This window comes from Sus scrofa, chromosome 6, assembly GCF_054392235.1.
Source record: "Sus scrofa isolate SSC_HxYL_T2T_F1_AM1 chromosome 6, Sscrofa_HxYL_maternal_Yorkshire_Landrace_v2.0, whole genome shotgun sequence".
Lineage (NCBI taxonomy): Eukaryota > Metazoa > Chordata > Mammalia > Artiodactyla > Suidae > Sus > Sus scrofa.
Window position 1 is genome coordinate 7,305,349 of NC_139388.1, and position 24,089 is coordinate 7,329,437.

The window sequence follows — 24,089 nt, forward strand, 5'->3', positions numbered from 1 at the left end:
GTTCATGGGGACAAGGCTAAGTGGCCACAGCCACCCAGAATCTTCTTCAGCATTAAAAACACTCTTTTTCAAAGTTAAAATTCCAGCCCACGTTCTTCATCTAAATTACCTGGCCTCCCGGGTTCAACCGAAACAGCTATTAAGAAGATCAGCAATGGGAGTTCCCACTGTGGCTTAGTGGTTAATGAATCCGATTAGGAACCATGAGGTTGCGGGTTCGATCCCAGCCTTGCTCCATGGGTTAAGGATGCGGCATTGCTGTGAACTCTGGTGTAGATCGCAGACAAGGCTCGGATCCCGTGTTGCTGTGGCTGTGGTATAGACCAGCAGCTACAGCTCTGATTAGACCCCTAGCCTGGGAACCTCCGTATGCCACGGGGGCGGCCCTAGCAAAAGACAAAAAAAAAACCAAAAAAAATCAGCAGTGGAGACAGTTCCATGTGGCCACATGACAGGTGAAGAAAAGCAGAATACAAGTGGCAAATGCCGGTGGGGGTGACGAGAAACTCCGTCTCCAGGCAAAGACCAGGGGGCCAGACCACCCAAAATGCAGACAGCTACTGCATCAGGACCGCGAGACGGAGGCTCATTATTTTTCTTGTTTCCCGAGTGTCCCTTTTAAAATTGTTACATCATTTTTTCTTCTATCACAGTAATACTAATTGGACTTTGAGGCATTCACTGTGGTCTGGCAGCGTGGGATCCAATTCCACATACAGCCGGGTTTTACTGGCCTCAGTACAGGAGGACTCTCTCTGCAACTTGGTTTAGTTGCCAGCATTTTAAAACGGGGAGATGTCACATCAAACATCCAGATTACTGGCTGCCCTTGAGAAATCAGGAGGCCCGGCCTGCTCTCTGGGTGGACAAGCATCACAGCTCACAGGGAGGTAGCTGCCCCCGAGAGGGGCTGTGTGTCCTCAGTTTAGCACGGCTCCTGCCACCCCCGGCCATCTGGCTGCCACAAGGCCATGGCATTCTCATAACCAAAGCATCTGTCACTCCTAATAAAGGGTTCTGCTATTAAGCTACGTCCCCAATGCATCTCGTACACAATTCCATTCGCCCACAACTTTTCAAGACTTTGTTTCTTGCTGAAAGGGATTTGCATCAGCCAAGGAGTATCAGTTTCTATTAAAAAAATTATAATAATTCTACAGAGCCCACCAGCAGGGCCCCTTCCTAAATGAGAGGTGTACGCTCATCGTGTACCAGACAGCCCCCCAAAGAGAGAACTCGCCACCACTCTTCCTCCACAGGCTCAAACTAAATTGCAGATGGAACCAGGAGCTGCGGGCGGAGAGTGAAATCCAGCCCTGCCTGCGTGAAATTACACAGCAGCCCGGGTGGGAAGACGAGATAGCTTTCGCACCGCGAACAGGTCACTGAACCAAATGGAATTTATAAACACCACAGGCTCAGTGGGTGAGCAAGGAACATTTGAAAGACTTTTAATTAGAAGCTGTCTGGCCCAAAGGTGGTTCATCAGACCTCAGAATTATAGCAAGAAACGGTCGCATTTGGATGGAATTCTATTAATCTCTTCCCAGACGCCAGATGTCATGCTGTCAATCATCATTTCTTCAAAAAAAAAAAAAAAAAAACTTTTTTTTGGGGGGGGGCCCCAGTTTTCCCAACTGTCCCCTCCCCCTGTGGCTTCCGCGTTCATCTAATGTCAAGATACCACTGTGAGTTGGAAGGTCGGCACTATACCATGGAAGGGTTGATTTCACTGGGATCCACATACATTCTGCTGACGTCATAGAGGGAGTTGATATCTCTTTCCTGAAAAAGAACAAAGAAAAATTAACAAATAAATGGAGCCATCCGCGCTCCTGGGACAGCCCTTCCACAGAACAGGGATCCTAGGCATCCTCGTGGTTTCCCGCCCTCCAGCACAAGAGCTGAAATCTCACGGCTGACTCCCCTCGCGGGTGGAGACAGGAAGAAGCTATTAAGGAGTTTCCCCACCCTTGGAAATGTCAGCCCCAAAGCAGAGAGGCCCCCATTTCGCCTACCAGGTGCCCAGCGCTGTGCCCCTTGGTAAAAACATAATACCCTGAAGTCCACGGGGGTGCGGGAGCGAGCTCACTGCTCTTCCTGACCCACATTCAACGTCGGCAGCTTGAAACTGGCCACTGTGGAAGCACTTACACCACGGAAACTGGCAAATGCCACAAACCAGGGTTTCTTTCCACAGAGAAGCGGGAAACCTTCACCAGCGCACAGACAAGATCCATCGTGCCCTTCGTGTGCCTCCCTCCCTGGCGTCAGCCCCGCCAGCCGCAGGGGCTCCACTCCCAGAGCCACCTCAGGGCTTGGGCGCACCTGCTCCCGCACCCGGAATGGGCTTCCTGCACAGCTCCCTGCGCTCCCGAGCTCACCCTCTGCAGGAGGCCTGCCCCGACCCGTCTGGCCCCAGCCTGAGGGGCCGCCCGCCCTTAGGGCACCATCCTGTCTTCTTTCTTCACTGTAACTCGCCCTGTCCAAAGGCATCTTACTGATGTGATGGTGCCATCGAGTGTCCCCAGCTCCCTTTCCTAGAACCTCCCTTTCCCAGTGTGTGCTCCACATCCTCGCAGTATCTAGAACAGCTCCCGGCACACGGCTGGGAACACAACGTCTCTTCTAAGTCAGTCCGTCGGGCAGGAACTGAGACACCGTCATCAGGTCAGGGCTCTTCTCGGCTCAGAAGAAAAGCCCACGTGTGACGGGGGCCCAGCACCGCCCCGTTCCATCCTTATCTAGGTGTACCACACACCGGCTCACTCAGTTCCAGCCACCCAGCCTCTTCTCTGGGCCTCCCTCCAGGCATGCGCTCGCCGCAGGACCTTTGCACTGGCTCCTCCTGCTTCCTCCTCCTGAGGGCGGGCTCTCGCCTCTGCCTCCTCCAGTGGCTGCCCACCCATCTCCTTGTCACTGAGATCTTCCAGAGCCCCCATAAGGGCAGCCCTGTCCCCATCCCTCTTAACCATCAGCTCAGTCTGTTTTTCTCCATAGCACTTATCACCCACCATCTAACGTATGCTCTGTATACTTTTTTAAAACTTTATTTCATTTACTGTCTGTCTCCCCTACACTAGACTCCAAGGGCAAGGTCTTTGTCGACCGCATGCAATTTGGGGCCTAGAGCCCCGTGGGACACACGTGACGTGCTCCATCAAGGTGTGCCAAACAAACAGGTGAGTGGTAACCTCGGACAAGACATTTCACCCTATCTCGGGCGAGTCAACCACGCACCATATTGTAGCGCTCCAGCAGCTCGGGGGTCACAGGGTAGCGCAGTCTCATCTTCCGGTAGAGCGCGTGCTTCTCGTAGTAGCTGACCAGCTCCACGAGGCTCTCAAAGTAGGCGGAGGTGCCCAGCACGAAGTGCCGGCCATCCCGGTTGATTCGGCAGTGCTTCACCTTGCCCCTGGCCCTGGGGGGAGACCACAGGGGGCTGACGTCCTGGCAGCCAGGTGATGCCCAGGTAAGTCCCATCAGTGAGAGACAACCTGGTCAACCCTCCGAGGGGACCAGATAAATGAGCAGCACACAGCACGTGCATACACACACACACACACACACACACACACACACACACACAGAGGCATTCAATGACGTGGGTCTTCGCAAAACAGAAAAAATACTGCAGAGTGACTCGGCGAGGTCTTCCTCTTGCCCTTCTCCACCCCCCCCCAACTGCAGGAGCATCTCGTGTCCAGATGAGGGTCAGCACACTGTGGCCCACAGACTCAAGCCGGCGCCCCTCCTGTGTATATAAACGACGTTTTCTTGAAACACAGCCATGTGCACCTGTTCACGTACTGCCCGTGGAGGCTTTCACGCTGGGGCAGAGCTGAGCAGCTAGAGACCATGTGGCCTGCCAGGCCTAAACTATTTATCTTCTGATCCTTACAGAAAATGTTTACCCACCTCTATTCTAGAATTCTGGGACCTGATGCCCAAATCCTTACGTCTTATCTTCAACGGTCCCACTGGTGCCACAGTGGATTTTTTTTTTTTCTAAAAGGGTAAGTATTTTATTTCCTCGCCTATTTAAGAGGCAGAAAAAAATCCAAAACAGAATAGAATCCTCAGTCTTAACAGCTTTTATCAGTAAGAACAGAAATCCTGGGGGAAGTAACTCTGACCCTAACTTCACAACTTCACAGCCAAGAGTGTCTTTAAAACTAAAACTGCAACAGCACAGTGATGATGGGCAAACCACTCATCTTACAAAAATTTTGTACCTTAAAGATACCCCCTTTTTTGGGGGGGGGTCTCTCCTTTTAGGGCCACACCCGCGGTATATGGAGGTTCCGAGGCTAAGGGTCAAATTGGAGCGCAGCTGCTGGTCTACACCACGGCCACAGCAACGCCAGATCCGAGCCACGTCTGAGATCTACACCACAGCTCACGGCAACGACCAATCTGTAACCCACTGAGCGAGGCCAGGGATTGAACCCACAACCTCATGGTTCCTAGTCGGACTCGTTTCCACTGAGCCACCACGGGAACTCCTTCTTACTGTTTTTAAAAATACATCCTGTAAGAAAAAGTCCTGTAAAAAATGCTAGAAGACTCCTGCTTCAGTAGCTTATGTGCAGTGATATTACATGTTTATTTTTTTAAAAAAGAAAAGAAATACTGCTGAGTGAATAAAACAAGCTGCAGGATGAAACTCCAGAATGATCCCATTTGCTACTTTTTTAAAAATGGAACAGAATGCCACTAACAAGAGTTCCCGTTGTGGCGCAGTGGTTAATGAATCCGACTAGGAACCATGAGGTTGCGGGTTCGATCCCTGCCCTTACTCAGTGGGTTAAGGATCCGGTGTTGCCATGAGCTGTGGTGTAGGTCACAGACGCAGCTCAGATCCTGCATTGCTGTGATTCTGGCGTAGGCTGGTGGATACAGCTCCGATTGGACCCCTAGCCTGGGAACCTCCATATGCCGCGGGAGCGGCCCAAGAAAAGGCAAAAAGACAAAAAAAAAAAAAAAAAAAGAATGCCACTAACAAAATGGCACTATATATATATATATATATATATATTCCACAGGTGTACAAAAATTTAAGTCTTGATGGAGACACCAGTTAGAACGCTATGCTTTCTGCCAAAAGAAGGACTGAGATGGGAAGACCAAAGGGGGCTTTAGCCTTCACTGCAATGTCTTTTTTTGTAAGGAGAATACACGTATGGAATAAAGTTAATTTTAAAACATTAGAAAAAGCTCCCCAGGGCAGGGAGACTCTGGGGTGCTGAGGTTCACAGCGTTAAGGTTAAGGTCAGGTTCTGGCTCCTCTGCCAGGTACCCAACCTCCCTGAGCCTCCGTTTCGTCATCCACAGAGGTGGGGGCCCACAGCGCCTGCCTCCAGGTGTCAGGACCGCTGTGCATTAGGGAAGCAGGGCAAGCCCTCTGCAGTGTGCCCAGCACGCACAAGGAAGGAAATAAACGGATGGGTGGGAAAATATCAAGAGCCAAGCCAAGACTTCCTTGGGAGAGAGCACCGTCGCAAGGGGAGACGGGAACAGGGCTGGATGCGTGCATTGTACTTTCCAGCCTCCTGGGACGTGCTGCCGTGAGACAGTGGATGCTAACACTGGGCGTCTCAGCGTCTCCAAGAAGGCCCTCGTCACTCTGAACAACCTCGCCTCTTTGCGTGGATCTGAAAGCAGACACATCCCTCCTGGGGAAACCTATCCTCAAGTTCCCGGAGCCTAGAACAGCGCCTGGTACAGGAGGGCTGTATCAGGGGTTCAGGTCACCTCCCTGAGCCTCAGTTTCGTGGCAACTGTACATATATGGGCGGGGGGTGGGGGAAGGAGGGGAGATGCGTGTGCGTCACGTGATGTGATGACCGCTCGCATCCGCACCAGGCCACTGGCTTCAGGAGAGCAAGGGCTGGGCTGTTTCTATCGCGCCTGTATTTCTAGGCCTGACACAGAGTAGGTGCTTATCCAACATTTACTGATTCCTGAAAAAGAAGACCTCTAGCTCTCAGGGTGCCTCCTGTCCCATGGGGAGGACACACGGGCAAACAGAGCATGGTACGTGTATATAAGCTGAATGCCAAGCCCCCTTGCATCTATGTACTTCCAGTGAAGTGACCCCAACCTCACTGCCAGCTTGAAGGTGCCCCATCAGAACAAGTTACCCAGCTCGAGCAGGGACAGTGGGAGTACCCCATTGGGCTTGACCTCTCTGCCGGACACTGTCCTGGCACCCCAAGGTAAAGCCACCTGAGAATAAAGACAGCAGAGTGTGACACCAAGACACTCAGAGCTCGTCTCCTGAGCATGGCAGGTGAGGCTAGATCCAGGTGTGTCAGAGGCCAGTTTCACTTCCCGAGCATCTCAACCTATGGCCTGTACGTCCCTACCTTTTTTATTTCAGCCACCGAATTTGGTTTCTGTCACTTGTACCCACAGCATCCTGATGACAGGCTACAGCATGATGTGAGCCCCAACAGAGGTTGAATTAAACATGCCCAACTCCCACCCAGTTCTCATTAAGAACTTTGGGGGAAAGAGCAAAGACACCAAAGATACCAATGCCAAGAAGCCCAGGGCCCCCTCAATGGCAGCACAAAACAGCCATGCTGGAGAGAGCTGGCGCACAGTAGGTCCTCAGTAAATAGCAGCGACCACTCCCTGAAAACCCCACCCAAGAAGGCAGCTCAGGGCTAACAGGGGCAAGAGGGGCAAATCCAAATGCCCAGCGGGGCAGCCCGGCACACTGGCCAAGGGGGCACGGCCACCAGCAAAGGAAGAACAGGAGCAGCCTGGGCACACCTGAACCCCTACTGTGCAATAACCAGAGCCGAAACAGTGACAATGCCTGATCCTTAACCCTGTGAGCCACCAGGGAACTCCCACCTCCTCTCGTTTTTTCATAAGAAGCGATCTGAGTTTCCAAGCACAAGTTCTCAGTTTTTAACATCACCACGCAAGCTGAGCAACATACCCAAAGGCCCACAAACCTTCTGCTTAGACCTCACAGTCAAGAGCCAAGGCTTTAGAGGTGACAGGCCTGAGTCTGAAACTCTGACTCAGCCCAGGATGAGGCTGTGTGGCTCTAGAGAGGTCACTTAACCTCTCTGGGCCTCCATTTCCTCACTTGCAATAACGAGAACTTGCAATAATGAGCTCTACCCTCAGGCGCTCCAGTGAAGGACTCGATCAGGTGAGGCCTTGAAGGCAGCCCAGTGTCTGAAATATTAGTTGGGAACTCAACATATGGTAGCCGGCATTCTACTATCACCATCAAGAAAGTGCAGGGAGGGAGTTCCTGCTGTGGTTCAGCAGGTTACAGACCGACTAGGATCCCTGAGGATGTGGGTTCAATCCCTGGCCTCACTCAGTGGGTTAAGGATCCAGCATTGCCATGAGCTGTGGTGTAGGTCTCAGATGTGGCTCAGATCCCGCATTGCTGTGGCTGTGGTGTAGGCCAGCAGCTGCAGCTCCAATTCAACCCCTAGCCTGGGAACTTCCATATGTCGCAGGTGCGGCCCTAAAATAAAAAAAATAAAAATAAAAATAAAAAAAAGGAAAGAAAAAGAAAAAGAATGTGCAGGGAAACCGTGGTGGGGAAGTGGAGGGCAGTATGATGAACTGGGTCGAGATGCGCCCAACATTGTCACTGGTGGGAACTGGAAGAATCAGGTGTCTTGGGATAGAATAAATGCAGAGAATCACAGCCCCGGAGGTGGCTGCTCCCTATGCCTTCCCACCGGCAGTGGGGCGTCAACTGCGGAAGGGAGGAAACGAGACCTGTAACATCACCCATCAGGGCTGCCAGCGCTGCCTGGGTTCAAATCCCAGCTCCACCACTTACTGGCTACATGTTTCAGCAGGTGATTTAACCTCCCTGTGCCTCAGTTTCCTACTGCAAAAAAGGGGCATCCTGGCCATGCTGACCCCAGAGAGTTGCCGGAAGATGCATGAATTAACACAAAACATGTTAGTCTCGAGGATACACCAGGGCTCAGCACACGGAAAGCACCTGTTAGTTTGCTGTTGCTACTATTGTTATGGTCATCATTGTCGTTGGCACAATGGGCAGAGGGACAGCCCAGCTCCGCCCCCCACCTGTGGTTCCCCCCTTGTTCTCCACACCTGCCCACCCTGAGTCATCCATGGACAGTGCAGAGGGCGCCAGCTGGGGTGCCTACCTGAAGGTGATGGCGTAGGAGTCGGTACCTTCCCGCCTCCGGATGAGGAAGGCCCCATCCCGGGGAACCCTCATCAGCATGTCCTCTGCTTCTCCACGGCTCAGCCCGTCATAGTACCACCTGCAGCACAGGGCAGGGAAGAGGGCCGAGGGAGAGACCGTTGAGGCTGGCGGCAGGGCAGCCAACAGTGGGTTCTCAGGATGCCCAAAACACAGCCCCGGAACCCACCATGCATGGTGGGCCTCCCTGGGTGAAAACACCCCTCAAGACGGCAGTTTTTAAAAAGATGACCCAGATGCAGCTTGGGCCAAGCGTTCGTGTAAGTGGGCCTGCTTGGAGCACGAGACAGTAAATCAATTTACATCTTTAGCCGTCCCCACTGACCCAAGCACCAGAGGGTGGCACGGCCAGGTCAGTGTCTCAGAAAATTGGAGGCAGAGAACCCAGGGAACAGGGCTTTACAGGGGCTCTTGGTTATTTTTAAAGACGGGAAATACCACATATTAAGGCAATCTGTTTGAAAAGAGATAAGAAAAGTAAAAATAAAGTTGTATGTCTTCCAGAGAAAGGTGCATTCTTGTAGCTAATCCTAATGGATATTCTCTTACGATTTTTTTTTTTTGCTTTTAGATCAACAGGAATGAGCTCTGGAAGCAGAAACATTGGGCCAAAATTAGTCTCTAAAAATCGAAGCCCAAGACCTTGGGATAAAGCAGAAGAAAGGGAGGGAGAGGAGGCAGGAGAGGAACCGAACACCGCACAGGAACCAGGCATAGGTATGGACACTGGCCGACCTGGGGACTTTAAGAGACCCCGGGGGGCCCAGGTAAGGAGACTCGGAGAAATGGAGGCCCCAGCACGCCCCAAGGTTGGCATTTTGTCACTGCAGCTGCCTCCCCCGAGCAGCGCACACAGCACACGTACGGCTTCGACTCGTGCGGGTTGGGGTTGGGCACGGGGTCGGTCAGCCGGAGCTCGAACTCGGCACAGCGCAGGTGCGTCTCGCGGTAGTGCTGGATGAGGGCGTAGATGCTGGTGAACATGAGGTTGTCAGTCAGGTAGTACTTCATGACCCCGCCCTCCATGGTGGAGCGGATGCGGCAGTGCTGCACTCGGCCTGACCGCCTGCGGGAAGAGGGACCACATCAGGGCCCAGCCCAGGCCGGCCAGCCCTTCCTGCATCCGGGCGGCAGAGGACACAGGCTGCGCCCGATCTGGCCAGCTGCGCGGGAAAGGCGGGCCTGCTCCAGGCAGCCGGGCATTACCAGAAGGACAGGGTGTAGTCGTTGGGGTAGGTCTCGCTCTCCCGCACCAAGAAGGTCCCATCCTTGCCCCCTGTCTCGGCACAGTACTCCTGCAGCAGCTTCTCGGCACTTGTCCTCTTCTCCACCTTCTTGTGGAACCACTTCTCCCCAAAATGCAGCTCCGTGGGGGGCGTGTTCTGGGCCACCAAGAGAGGAGAAGTTTCTGAAAACCTGGACCAGATCCCCAGCACCACCCATCCGGTCCCTGTGCACATGCTGATGCTGGGGATGACAGATGGGGGCTAGCTTCAGCTTGCCTTCACCCTCAGAGGACCTCTCTCCCCTGCCACCCACTCCTGAGAGCCTCTACTGTGGTGGTCTGGAGTCCCGAGTCATGGGAGATGGGGGTCGGTCCCCAGTAAGCCTTCAGTTCCACTGTTCAAGAAGTCTGAGAGCCATAATGCCATGCGGGCTGCAGTGAAGACATAGTGCCAAGGATGGCCAACAGACCAGCGGGGAGAGGAGGGCAGGAAAGCCAGGATCCTGGCCAGTGGGTGGGGCTGGACAGAGCATCCAAATTTCCGCACCATCCCCAGGGATCACAGGCCAATCAGGCCTTTCTCAGAGTAGGACAGACTCTTGAACCTCATTGGTTAAGCTCGTGCGCCGGCCGGCCAATCAGAGAAGAGCCAGGCCAGCCCTAGACCATCCGCAAAGCAGCAGCTCCTTGAACTGAGTACGTCCAGGCCTGCCCCCCACAGGATGAGAAGAGCAACACAGGAGGTCTCCCCCTACCACGGGCGGTTCCTCCTCCACAGTCTGTTCAATGTCATCGCTGAAGGACAGCTTGGCATCAGCAATGGCGCAGTAGTGCCGGGTCCATTTCTACAAAGCAATACCAGCATTAGGTCTTCCCCAAGAGTCTCTGAGGCCCAGGGCCCCTGCCTGGCATCACCCTGGAATTCACTGGGGACTTGCCTTTCCCTGCTAGTTTCACAGACTCCGAGCCCCTTGAACATGTTTCTTCTAAAACATTTATTTATTCTGGGGATCTTTTGGCATTTTCAGGACTTCTTATACAATTTATCTAAGGATAAATATACCTTAATATCATATTCATTTAATCAGAAGACTTTTATGAATGACTGGATTGCTTTTTGTGTCCTCGTGACTTTTTTTCTATTTTATCCACTTTTTAAGACTTTCGGGATTTCTCAGCCAGTTTGTCTAGGGACCTTTTCTTCAACATTTAAATACGACTTAATTTGCAACAGGATTTACTGTTGACCACTGGGAACTACATTCAATTTCTTGTAATAACCTATAGTGGAAAATAATCTGAAATGTATGTATATCACACTGAATCACTTTGCTGTACACCGGAGACGAACACAATATTGTAAATCAACTACACTTCAATTAAGAAATGAATACATAAAAATATATTCAGAAGGACTACACGTTAGGTTAAGGGATATGAGAAGTGGTGTGAGCATTCAAAATCCCTCATTCTCGTCCAAAAAGAATGTTTCCAGTGGAAGTGACCCAGATCGGAGGATACTAAGGATTTAAGACAACTAACTGCATCGTTGCAAGCTAGATTGGATTCTGGACCAGAAAATGGACATGCGTGACGAACTGGTGAAACTGGAATAAGGCTCATAAATTAGTCTGTAGTATTGTGCCCAGTGTTCCTTTTCTGGTCACGAGGAATATTCTCCCACGACAGAGGATGTTAGTATTTGGGGAAGCCGGGTGAAGAACGCATGCGAGCTTTCTGGACTTGTATGTGTGAGAACACACAGTATGTTACATTGAACAGAAAATTATTTCAAAATGAAACATTAAAATAATGCAAAAGAAGGAGTTCCTGTTGTGGCTCAGTGTCGTGGCTCAATCATGAGGATTCTGGTTCCATCCCTGGCCTCGATCAGTGAGTTAAGGATCTGGTGTTGCCATGAGCTGTGGTGTACGTTGAAGATGCGGCTCAGATCCCACACTGCTGTGGGGTAGGCCAGCAGCTGTAGCTCCGATTCAGCCTCTAGCCTGGGAACTTCCATATGCCACTGGTGCAGCCCTAAAAAGACCCTAAATAATAATAACAATAATAACAATATAGTAATGCAAAAGAAAAATAAAATTTCATTAAAGTGACAAGTTCACATGGCACAGAACGGGATTAAGACAGCAAAACACCCGGAGCTTTCCAGCAAAGCTGGATGCAGTGAGGTCTGAGAAGGGGTGTGAGAAGACGCACCTGGTCGATGGAATCCCACATGTACAGCTCGCCCTGCTGCTTGTGCTCATCTTTCTTGTCCTCCATGTTGACATCCACGTCGCCTCGGGGGCCCAGCTTCTTATGCTGAGGGGAAAACACACAGGCCTGGCTCCCTGCGGCCCAGCTCAGGATCGTTCAGCAACAAACACTCATCCACATCAGCCAAGCGTCCATCTGCATTGGGGCACCTCAGGGCCTTTGCACCGTCTGGTCCCTCTGCCTGGCTCACCACATTCAGCTCTGGGCTTCATGTCTCCTCCTCAGGGCAGTGTCCCTCCACTCCCCTCCCCATCCCTGTCACTCTCCAGCCCTGGGAGTTAACATTCATGCTCTTTAGCCTACGTGCATCTGTGTACCTACCTGTCCTCTGCCTCCCCTGCTAGAACTGAAGCCCCACGGGGGCAAGGTCTACCTCCTGTGCTAGCTCGGCAGTGAGTGAGTGCTTGCTAAACATCTGCTCAATCAAGGATGCCCAGCTCTCTCCAGCACGCAGATGCCAAGTCCAGGGGGCACAGGCACACTGGGGATGTAGATTAAGAAGGCCCGTGTGCAAAGGTAGGTAGCTGTGTGACGCTGGGTAGGTAGCTACACTTCTCTGAGCCTCGAATGTCTCATCTGCACAACCGAGACGATGACTACTGGTAACGTCCACCTGGGCGAGTACTGACAGCCCACAAAAAACAGGCGCTGATCAGGCCCAGTTGGGGTGACCTGGTGGAGGGAGGTCAGGACTGGGAGTCAGACCTGGGCTTGAAGTCAAGGCCGATCGCCTTCCTCGTATGTGTCCTTGGCTGTGAGACCATGTGTCTCAGCCTCAGTAACTTCCCCTGTAAGATGAGGGCAGCACAGCCCCTGCCGGGGCCCGGGAGGCAGTGGGCGTGCAGGACGCCTGGAGATGGTGCAACACAACGTGAACGTTCCGTTTTGAACAGTCTGAATTACACCTTTGCCAGGAACTAACTGTGTCACCTCCACTGAGTCAAGCTCTAGACGTCAGTGTCCCCATCGGTCCCCTGGGCTGGGGGTTGGGGTTACTGTCCTGCAGGGCTGCCATCAGACTGAACAACACCTGTGACCAGGCTTAGCCCCGTGTGCAGCACACCCTGTGTCACAAATGCTGCCTCGACCCCCTTCCCTGAGACTGAAGAGGGTGAGCCACAAAGTACCACACTGGGTGGGGCAGTGTGTACTCTGAAAGGGGATGTCAACGCCTTGAACCCTAAAACAAAAGCTGGAAAAGCCCTGAGGACATGCAGAGCTGTCCTAACAGAAACCTATAGAAGCCACGGGTGAGCTGGGGACAGAGAGATGCAAGGAGGTCCCTGAAGACTCGCCGACCAAACCTGAGAAGCCGTGGACCCATCCTGGCTGAGGCCCCTTCACCTCTCGTCCTGCCCTCCTCACCCTAGAAGCTTCCCTGGGCATCTCTGTGAAATCCGCTAGGACATTAGCCAATTCCTCCAAATAAGCTTGGTGCTTTGACCCCTGAGGACACCCGCATCCTCCCCTCCGAGGCCAAGTCCCCTCACTGGTCAGCGCTTCTCTGCCTAGGAGTCCGTCTCCCCACAAGACCGTTACCTCCTGGCAGGCAGGCAATGTCCCCAATGCTGCTTCATGGCCCAGTGACCATCCAGGGAACTTGCCACATGTTCACACTGTCCCACTTTCATGGATGCTACACGCCCAAACCTGAAGGGCCTTCTCCTAGTCAATCTCTGTCCATCCTTCCTATGAACCTGCCAGGTGTCAATGAGATCCATGCCGCTCCTTCACCAGGGGCTGCCCAGCTAGAGACTTCGTAATTCAATGTGCCTGTGCCCTCACATCGAAGCAGACAGGACGGGACCCTGGGGCAGAGCAGTTAGCAGTTCTGTGCCATGGACCCCCCAGTGAAGTCTGGGGAAGACCATGGACCTGCTTCTCAGAATAACGGAACTCCGAAAAACCAGTGACCTTGAAATTATTAAGATAGTAAACCAAAAATACCCGCAACACACAACACTGGGAATCAACTACACTTCAATAAACTTTAAAAAATGAAAACAAAAAAGAAAATACCTGAATATACTAACAGACATGCTTCTTTATTAACACCTTATGTAAGATCTAGCGGAGATCTAAGAACCACCGTAATTTCAAAGTAGTGACAAGCACGCGTTACTCTGAGATATTTACAGCAACTGTAAAAGTGATATGAAAGGATCCATGATTTCTGTGGGTGACAAAGCTCCCAATGGCTTGTTGCCAGTGTTCACGATGGAAGGAAATGTTAAGTTTGACTTACGTGTTAATAAAAATAAAGAGGCAACGTTTTTGCCCTAACTTCACCTGCCCCCCCCCCAGTTCCATCTGTGGATTCTCAGGGGGTCTACAGAACCCCATCTGAAAGCCCTTCCCCGGGAGACTGTGGAACAAGGTGAGAGGACCCTGGGGCCCTGGCAACCTTGTGGACCAGAGCTCAAGCTCCTAGCACCTTCTCTGCCATGTGAGGCTTGGCCTCACACGCTTTAAGCCATTTGTTCTCTTGACCCCAGTAAATGCCACCCCTCTCCATGACTGGCATGGTCGGCTGTCAGTCTTCCCCATGGCACCCTGTGTGCCACCCCCAGCACCCCATACACACAGCCCTGTGGGGCCGCTGTCCACCTCCAGTCCACCTCCCATACTAGACGGGGAGCTCCCCAGGGCAAGAACAGAAGCTGGGTCTTGGGAACAGCCCCAGCACCTCGAGAGGGCCTGAGGCGGAGCGGGACGGGGCGAAGGTGTCCCCCAGATGCGCGATAGTGAGCAAAGAGGCACCTGCCGTGGGACAGGGCAGTTCCAAGCACCGTGCACACAGCCTCTCAGGGGACGCTGGCCGCGCACTAACAAAGCGGCTTTTACCAGGAAGCCCCCGAGGCACCGGAGGTGAAACGAGGGGACAGGGCGGCCCGGGCGCCGCTACCTTGATGATGATCTTCTCCCGCAGCTGGCTGGGCGAGGGCAGCTGGTCGGCACTGGCCTCCGTGGGCTTCGTCAGCAGCAGGTCCCCAAACACCTCCTTGAACACCCTGGCCATGTGGCGCTGCTGCTCCACGCAGCAGTGCTCCTCGATGGACAGGATCACGGGGAAGCTGCGGGCGGCGGCGGGGCAGCGGCTCAGCCGGGGACGCGGCCCGGCGCCCCTCCCCGGCCTCCAGAACCGGGGCCGCCCTGCGCTCCGGGCCTGAAGGGGGTGCCGGCAGGCAGCAGAGGACTTGCTGGCAGTGACTCTGGCCAAGAAGGCGCCGGTGGGCGGGGGGTCTGTGCGTGTCTGTGTGTGGCACAAGCGTATCTGCGTGTGTGTCCATGTGGGATGTATCTCTGTGTGTGAAGAGGGTATGTCTGTGTGTCTGTAGTGGTGGTGGGGGCGGTGGGCGTCTGTGTGTGTGTGTGTGTGTGTGTCTGGGTGTCTGGGTGTGTGAGTGTGGGTCTATGGGGGGGCCCTGCATGTGGGTGTCTCTGCGCGTGGAGGGTGTGTGCCTGTGTGCGCAGAAGGGGAGTGTGTTCTGTCTACCCAACCAGAGCTGCCATCCTCTAAAGACGAGCCTCCGGGACATCAGCCAACAGACCTGGAGGTGACGAAGGCATGGTCTTTGATGGCCTGCACCACATCGTCAAACTTGATCTTGGTGGTCCGCGTCCAGCCGTGGTAGATGATGGGCTTCCCGTCGGGCCCGTCCCAGCAGTCCACTGCGGGAGGAGGGCGGCCTCAGCACCTGCCCGGCTCGCCTCCCGGGTCCACGGCTGGCGGACGCTGCCCGGGTGCCGGCCGCGCCGCCAGCCCCGACCCCCCCCTCCCCGACTGGCTCCGTCACCAGGACGCGGGGGCCAGACCCAGTATCACCGCCAGGGGCCACCAACACGAGGACACACGTTACCTGTGGACTCACATTACCTATGCGGTTACAGGAAGATTTGGGCTATTTAATTAAAGATCCCCTTGTAACCCAATGCATTGGTCCAACCGAAACGCCTTTAAACATTTCTTTTTTGAAAAAGAGATCTATAATGCATTTTATCTTCGGACTTGACGTGTGTCTAAACCCTGCCTGCTTTTTCTGCTAGTGCCAAGAATACAGATCAATGAAAAATTTATTTTTAAAGATTCATGGTAAACTATTCAGACAGAACTAGGTTATGAAGAAGGGGAACATCCCCTCTATTTTTAAGCCCCCGAGGTAACAGGAGCTGACAGTTTCAAACAATTTTTTCACATTCTCTTTTTCCTAAGTGAGAAAAAAGCCTAAATGAGCCAGCACTCTGTAGGAATCATTTTCCATTCAAGCTTGATACCGTGAGGAATGCTTCTGCTGACAGTGGAGCCTAAATCAGTGGTTTGTGCCTTTTCTCGGCCCAACACCCCTGTGAGCCTCTGGCAGTGAGTCAGGCTCGGCGTGAGAGGTGAGGAGTTGAGAAGAAGCTGGCTCCTGGCCACGTTCAGGGGCCTGGCATCACCTGTGTCGGGGTGGCTGTGAGCGACTGGGGACAGAGTGGCCTCCGTAGCTGGGCTGCTGCTAAAGTAAGCAGGGCGTCTGCCCCCCTCTAAAAACAGCCCCGGAAGAAGCCGAGGGAGGACAGAGAGCAGGACGGCCGTCTCTGCTACTGGCCTCCCAGTCCCTCCACTGTATCTGGACACTTTCTAGACGACAAACCCACTGCCCAAGCTTCTGTGCCAGGCTCGACATCACTCCTTGTCCTGGGACATTTTCTTCAGGAAAAAGCTCCCCAGCTGCTGGTGGCCACACGGCTCACCCCAGATGCCACCGGCTGCCCCTTCGCTCTGTCCTGCCCTTCCTCAGAACTCAGGCCTCCACCCCAACCAACGCAGCAAGTCTCAACTCGCTGTCAGTGTGGCGCCACCAGGAAGGCGGTACTCACGCTCGATGCAGCGGCAGCCCATCCGCAGACAGCGGATGTACGCCTCTGTGGACGACTCGCTCCGCAGCTGGTCACCTGTGAGGTACCTGCAGGATGGGAGGCAGGCGGCAGGGTGAGGGCAGACCTGCCCCTCAGGACAGCCTTGGGGAGCTTCTCAGCCCAAGTCCCCCATGTCCTGGGCTCTTCCTGTCTAGAAAGACCCCCTTCCCCCCCAAAAAAAAAAAAAAAGAGAGAGAGAGAGAAAGAGAGAGAGAGAGGAAAAAAAAAAAAGAAAGAGCAAGAAAGAGAGAAGAAAAAGAAAGAAAAAAGGAGTTCCTGTCGTGGCTCAGTGGTTAACAAATCTGACTAGCATCCGTGAGGATGCGGGTTCAATCCCTGGGCTCACTCAGGGGGTTAAGGATCCAGCATTGCTGTGAGCTGGGGTGTAGGTCGCAGACATAACCTAGATCCCGCATGGCTGTGGCTGTGGTGTAGGCCGGCGGCTACAGGTCTGATTGGACCCTTAGCCTGGGAACCTCCACATGCTGCAGGTGCGGCCCTAAAAAGACAAGACAAAAGGAAGAAAAGAAAGGAAAGGAGAGGAAAGGAAAAGAGAGAGAGGAAGGAAGGAAGTTCCTGTTGTGGCACCAAGGATCTGTCACGTCCTGCAATGCTAGGACACAGGTTCCATCCCCAGCCCCACACAGTGGGTTAAAGGATGTAGCCTAAGTCACAGCTGTGGCTTGGATCTGACCGCCGTATGCCATGAGGCAGCCAAAAAAAGAAAAAAAAAAAAAAAAAAAAACCCAGAAAGACCCTGCTTCTGGGCCGGACACATGCCATTAAGTGGCCATGCCAGTCATGCACCTCAGACTCAGGCCATGATCACAGGAGCCAACGGATAACCATCCCGGGGATCCAAGCGTGGGGTCGAGGACAGGTGTTCTTTCAAGGAGAACTCAAAGTGTGTCAGGAGCAGGACTGACGGGCGATGATAAATGAATGACCCCCATAGCTGCCCCCCAGGCCCTCAGTCTCAAGAGGGCAGAGCCCAGGCCACACTTTGAGATCAGGGCCCCAAGCAAAAAACAGACGGGACTTACTTCTCCATGAACTGTGTCCACCAAAACTAACATAAAAATATCTATCTGTATCACTCTCCTCTTCACCACGTTCCCCCTTAAAAGGCTGTGTTATTCAGCCGTCTTCTGGGTTTGGTAGAATTCCCCGTCTTAAGACACAAACATGCAAACCAGCGGGCACAGCGGGGAAGAGAGGCCCAGGGAGGCAATTTGCCCCTGAAGGACAGTACCTTCCACGAGGCCTGGAGATGGACTTAATAAAGCCTTCTTGCCAACTCCTGCCTGGAATGACACCTGGGCAAGTACCAAGCTCCAGCTCTCCTGGTGCCCAGAACCCAAGGCTTCCACCTTCTCACCGTGCAAAGGAGACTGAATATCTGAACTTGAGTGTAACATGCATCTCTCTCATGGGGTCTGCTTGTTTTTGCGCTCAGGGCAATCTTTCAAAGATATTCAATTTAAGCATGCTGCTCTCTGGCCTAAAAGCCGTCAGTGGCTCCCATAGCCGCTGCCCTCACTGTGACTCAAGCTGACCTTCGTGGTTGCCTCTCCTGCCACTCACCCTCCCAGATTCCACAGTGTAAGCCTACTAGACCTCTCTCAGTTTCTCCTGCCCCTGGACCTTTGCACCTGCTGTTCCTCTGTCTAAAACCCCCTCCTTGCCTTCCCACCTGTCCTTCTCTCACCAACTCCTACTGATTGTTAAGACCCAAAGGAGGCCTTTTCCCTCCAAGCACATGAGGACAGGGCTGCTCCTGCCCTTGTCACTGCTGTACCCTCAGCACCCAGCAGACACATGGCTTGGCACAGGGTAAAGAGTAAATGTCAGTTCCATGACCCATTCTACTGCCTTGCTGTGACTACTATGAATGAGATGCCCCAAACCAGCTTTTGTCAGCCTGCAGTTTAAGGCCACAGAAAAAAGGATCACTCTTAGAAACACCAGCTAGGAAAGAGAGATGCTTCTCCTGACCCCTGCAGAAGCTTCCAGACATTCTAGTCTGAGCAGCGAGGACCTGCACTCTGCCCGCTGCCCACACGCTTTGCCAGAGCAGCACACTGGAGCGCCCTCTGTATCGCCCTCCATCCGCCCAACCCACTGCGGGCCCGTGGGCGGGAGACTCACGTGTTGTGGGACGAGGAGATCCAGTAATGAGACAAGGGGTTGTTCATGTCCTGCATGTCCACCACGTCGTACTTCTCGTCCCAAATGCTGTTCTCCCGGGAAAACAGGTACGTGAGGAACTAGGAGAGTCAGCGACACAAAGACGGGATCGTTAGGACGGTGGTGCTGGTTCTTTCCGGTCTGTGCCAGCTTGGGGAGACCGGAGCTCGGACAGGTGAACATTCAAGAGCCCGTCTCCAGACCTTAGGTACCCCAGTTCTCCATGCAGAAAACTCAGACTGCGATAGGCTGTGCCAACACCACGTCTTCCTTCTAGGTGCGTGCAGATATTTGAGGCTGTGAGAGCATACGCTGTCCACGTGTAAGTTGTAAGGTACAATAATACCGTGGACATTGGTGAAGCCACCACCCAAGGTGAGAAACAGAACGTTACCATCTAATTACACCTAAAGGCAGGAAATGGCACAGTCCAATTCCTGACTCCTTTAAGAAAAAATCAGAATTCGTATCTACAATGGAATATTATTCAGCCATTAAAAAGAATGAACCAGTGGAGTTCCCATCGAGGCTCAGTAGTTAATGAACCCAACTAGCATCCATGAGGATGGGAGTTTGATCCCTGGCCTCGCTCAGTGGGTTAAGGATCTGGCATTTGCCATGAGCTGTGGTGTAGGTCACAGACGCAGCTTGGATCCCACCTTGCTGTGGCCTGTGATGTAGGCCGGTGGCTGTACCTCCGATTTGGCCCCTAACCTGGCAATTTCCATATGCCGCGGGTGCAGTGCAGCCCTAAAAAGACACACACACACACACACACACAAAAAGAACCAGTGCCATTTGCAGCAACATGGATGGACCCACAGGTAATCACACTAAGTAAGTCAGACAAAGAAAAACAAGTATCATATGATATCACTCGTATATGGAATCTAAAAAAAAAAAAAAGGCAATACAAATGAATTTATCTACAAAACAGAAACAGGTTCACAGATTTTGAAGACAAACTTATGGTTATCAAAGGGGAGACACGGGGGAGAGATAAATTAGGAGTTTGGGATTAATATATACACACTCCTAGATATAAAATGGATAATCAAAGAGGACCTACTGTGCAGCACAGGGAACGCTACTCAAGAAGATTCTGTAATAACCTGGAGTCCACGTCATTGCTCAGCAGTTAACAAACCCAGCTAGTATCCATGAGGATGCAGATTCAATCCCTGGCCTTGCTCAGTGGCCGTGAGCTGTGGTGTACATCACAGACGCAGTTCATGTCCCGTGCTGCTGCGGCTGTGGCAGAGGTCGGCAGCTGTCGCTCTCCAACTTGCCCCCTAGCCTGGGAACTTCCATATGCTGCAGATGCAGCCGTAAAAAGAAAAAAGAAAAAAAAAAAAAGATTCTGTAACAACCCATATCGGGAAATAATCTAAAAAAGAATAGATATATGTATGTGTACAATTGAATCACCTGGCTGTACACCTGTAACTAATACAACATTGAAAATCAGCTATACTCCATTATAAAATAAAAATTAAATGTAAAAAAAAAAAAAAATCAGGAGTTCTCGTCATGGCCCAGCGGAAGACAACCCAACTATGAACCATGAGGTTTCGGGTTCAATCCCTGGCCTCGATCAGTGGGTTAAGTATCTGGCGTTGCCATGGGTTGTGGTATAGGTCACAGATGCAGCTCAGATCCTGCATGACTGTGGCTGTGGCCGGCAGCTGCAGCTCCGATTAGGCCCCTAGTCTGGGAACCTCCATATGCCGTGGGTGCGGCCCTAAAAAAAAAAAAACCAGAAGGCTGAGTGACACTGAGGTAACGTTCTGCTTCCTGGGACCCACCTTACATGAGACAGGAGCCTGGGTCCCTGCTGCCTCCTGCAGGGCCACACGCTCCCATTTGCACATCTTGTAGGCACCCCGTTAACCTCGGCTTTCTGCCGATGTGCTTTTAATGGTTAGAGGCTCCCTGGCCGCACACGAACCTCTAGTGGAAATGCAAAGACCCCACCTGGGCTATGTGGTCAAACAGAGGAAGACAAGAAAAATCAAAAGCTGTGATCGTTCAGAACCCAGAAGAAAATCAGCTCTCAACTAAGAGAGCCAGTCTGAGAGCATCTGTCAGCCACACCCTCCAAGGGAAGAAACCCAGAAAATACACTCTGGAGGACAGAGACGCGAATCGAACAGTCACGCACTCACCTCATCCACAAACAAGAAAGGCTCGGCAGTTTCCCTCATGGTGTCGTCAATAAACTTGGTCATCCGCTCACGGACTTTGTTCAGATCCTGAGCCCAAAGTTCCTTAGAATGACAAAGAGAACACAAATCATCAGAAAGAGGATTTTTGCGACCATCTTCATTTCTCAGGATTTGGTTTCACTCAAAGACCAAAGCGTGGGAGCTCCAGTCATGGCGCAGCAGAAACGAATCTGACTAGGAACCATAAGGTTGCAGGTTCGATCCCTGGCCTTGCTCAGTGGGTTAAGGATCTGGTGTTGCTGTGAGCTGTGGTGTAGGTCACAGACACGGCTTGGATCCTGCATTGCTGTGGCTGTGGTGTAGGCTACCAGCTGTAGCTCCAATTGGACCCCTAGCCTGGGAACCTCCATATGCTGCGGGTACAGCCATAAAAAGCTAAAAATAAAAAGACCAAACACAGATGAATTCTGGATGGACACGCAATTAGGGCCTCACCCTGGGCACGACAGACATTGTCCCTAAAGGACCAGAGGCTAAATGTTTTAGGCTTTTGGCCACAACCACTCAATTCTGCTACTGTAGTGCAGATGGAGCCACAGACAACAGGCACACAAATGGCGGTGGCAGCATGTGTCAATAAAACTTTATTTATAAAAACAAGCTGGGGGCCAGCTCTGGCCATTGGGCATAGATTGCTGACCTCTACTCTAGGCTAATTCTTTTTTTTTTTTTTTTTTTTTTTTTGGTCTTTTTGCCATTTCTTGGGCCGTTCCTGCAGCATATGGAGGTTCCCAGGCCAGGGGTTGAATCAGAGCTGTAGCCATGACCTACACCAGAGCCACAGCAACGTGGGATCCAAGCTGTGTCTGCGACCTACACTGCAGCTTACAGCAATGCCAGATCCTTAACCCACTGAGCAAGGCCAGGGATGGAACCCGAAACCTCATCGTTCCTAGTCGGATTCGTTAACCGCTGAGCCACGACTCCCTAGGCTAGTTCTTTATGTATGTTAGCAGGAGGAGGCAGGGAGCAGTTACATCAGATCCCTGGGGTTGCTTGCCCGGCTTGTGCCAGGCAAGCTACAGACCCTCTCTGTGCCTCCTCAGCTATCACGCAGGGATACTGACAGCTACCCACAGAGGCTGAGCCACTGCACGAAGTGGGGCTGGGCTTAACACAGCACCTGGGACACAGAGGGGGCTCACGTCACGGCACCTCGTGGGAGTGACTTTCATCCTCCTACGACACGTCCTTTAGTCAGACAACTCTGCAGGTCACAGTGTCATTGTCATTTTAGAAACAAGGAAACAGCACTTCAGAACACCATGTGATGATCCCGCCTGCACAGAGCTGGTAAGTGGGAGAGTGGGGATTCCAAGTAACTCAGCTGTTTTGGTGTGGGGGTGTGTGTGCACATGTGCGTGCTTTCTGCCACACCCACGGCATGTGGAAGTGCCCGGGCCAGGGATCAAACTCGAGCCACAGCAGCGACCCGAGCAGCTGTGTGACCGTGCCAGATCCTTAACCTACTGCTCCACAGGGGAACTCCCCAAACAACTAAACTTTGAAAAACTGAACATAGAATACATCCTCTTTCAAAGATCAGCCCAGTAATGCTGCTCAGATACCCATAATTTCTGAAAAATACATGACCAGTTCAAAAACAGCTTATGACAAACGACTTCCTAACAGCAGGCCTCTGCATGACAACTGAGCTCTGGATCCATCGTTAGTAAATGTGTCAACAATATTTAAAAAAAAAAAAAAACAGAACAGCTTCTGCACAGTCTAAGAAATTTGAAAGCCTTTTAGAGAAGGAATATATTATACAAAATCACTTTACTGTTTTCCTCTCCAAACCCTAAACCCCCAAATGTCCTTAGACAAAAGGATGAACCATGACCCAAAGCTTCAACTTTGATGCATGTTTTCTTAGTTGCACGTATTCTAAAATCTCTATCTTTAAGAATAACAAAAGCCGGAGTTTCTCATTGTGGTTCAGCAGGTTAATGACCCGACGTCCCTGTGAGGATATGGGTTCGATCCCTGGCCTCACTCAAGTGGGTTAAGGATCTGGCATTGCCAGTTTAAGGATATGCTGGTAGGCTTCAGTGTAGGTCACAGATGTGGCTCAGATCCGGTGTTGCCATGCTTGTGGAGTAGTCCTCAGCTGCAGCTCTGATGCAGCCCCTACCCCAGGAACTTCCATATGCTACAGGTGCAGCTGCAAGAAGGAAAAAAAAAAAGGCTGATGTGCTACCAGATGTGTGTGGGTTGCATGGGAAGGGTCAGACCAGGATGTCTGAAAGAAGGAAAAGCCTAAAGGCAGATACAAATGAGGTGGGTGCAAATCAACAATAAGCCTTGCTGTTGATTCTTGCAAATCTACGTGGATGAGAGACACCCAAGAGCCAAGAGCCTGGGGACCAGCCAGTTCATTTGAATACCAGGGTGCCATAATCTTTGAATAATAGAACACGAAACTCAAAGTGCAGGATACCTAATGCAAATGCCTTGGGAAGCCTCGATGCGCCCCCAAAGGCCAAGGGCCAGAAGCTTCCTGCTTCCTTCTCCTTAGGAGTTTTCACATAAAAAACATGGATACTTAGCTGATACCGCCCAGAATTAGACTGGCTGTGAATGAAAAACCCTCTGCCTAAAGGAGTTTAAAATACAAATACTCTGGACAGAGGTTAGAAAATGTATCTACTTGGTGTGGGGTCTTGTGGTGGGCGATTGTAACGACGCAAATGCTAAGAGCCGTGACGAGAGGAATAACCAGGGCAGTGGCTCCGGGCAGGGCTCTGGGCTCAACCTCATCACACAGTGACTCATTTTAAACTCACTCAACCCCATAAAGTACATACAACCTCATTCTCCAGTTCTGTAAAAAAGACAACTGAGGTTTCAAGTCATTAACTAAGTTGACCCAACGACGAGACCCACACCAACCCCAGCACATCGGTTTCGGGTCAGCCAGAGTCACCCATCCCTCCCAGGCCTGGGCTGCGGTCCACTTAAGCAGCTCCCTCATGGGAATTCAGATGAGTTCCAAGTTCTCATTTCTATTAAAAATGGTGCCATTATTTAATCAAAGTACCTATACCTTTCCTCCCAG

The 24,089-nt window shown here is 52.1% G+C and overlaps 1 protein-coding gene across 3 annotated transcripts in view; it reads right to left on the reverse strand.

The window, feature by feature from the left end:
* Nucleotides 1-24,089, reverse strand: part of PLCG2 (phospholipase C gamma 2) — a 165,595-nt gene that overhangs the window by 47,602 nt on the left and 93,904 nt on the right. The window contains exons 10-22 of one of the 3 annotated variants that reach the window (XM_084959462.1): nucleotides 20,972-21,073; nucleotides 18,768-18,886; nucleotides 16,581-16,666; nucleotides 15,272-15,392; nucleotides 14,626-14,794; nucleotides 11,661-11,765; nucleotides 10,199-10,288; nucleotides 9,425-9,600; nucleotides 9,084-9,284; nucleotides 8,160-8,279; nucleotides 3,241-3,421; nucleotides 1,685-1,785; nucleotides 1,427-1,581 (exon numbers count right to left, since the gene is read on the reverse strand). In XM_084959462.1, coding sequence (XP_084815588.1) covers nucleotides 1,708-1,785; nucleotides 3,241-3,421; nucleotides 8,160-8,279; nucleotides 9,084-9,284; nucleotides 9,425-9,600; nucleotides 10,199-10,288; nucleotides 11,661-11,765; nucleotides 14,626-14,794; nucleotides 15,272-15,392; nucleotides 16,581-16,666; nucleotides 18,768-18,886; nucleotides 20,972-21,073 — 1,548 coding nt within the window. In that variant the 3' untranslated portion in view covers nucleotides 1,427-1,581; nucleotides 1,685-1,707. Of the gene's footprint in view, nucleotides 1-1,426; nucleotides 1,605-1,684; nucleotides 1,786-3,240; nucleotides 3,422-8,159; nucleotides 8,280-9,083; nucleotides 9,285-9,424; nucleotides 9,601-10,198; nucleotides 10,289-11,660; nucleotides 11,766-14,625; nucleotides 14,795-15,271; nucleotides 15,393-16,580; nucleotides 16,667-18,767; nucleotides 18,887-20,971; nucleotides 21,074-24,089 lie in introns of those variants that run through there. The other 2 variants (XM_084959461.1, XM_021093743.2) reach the window with 2 other exon arrangements.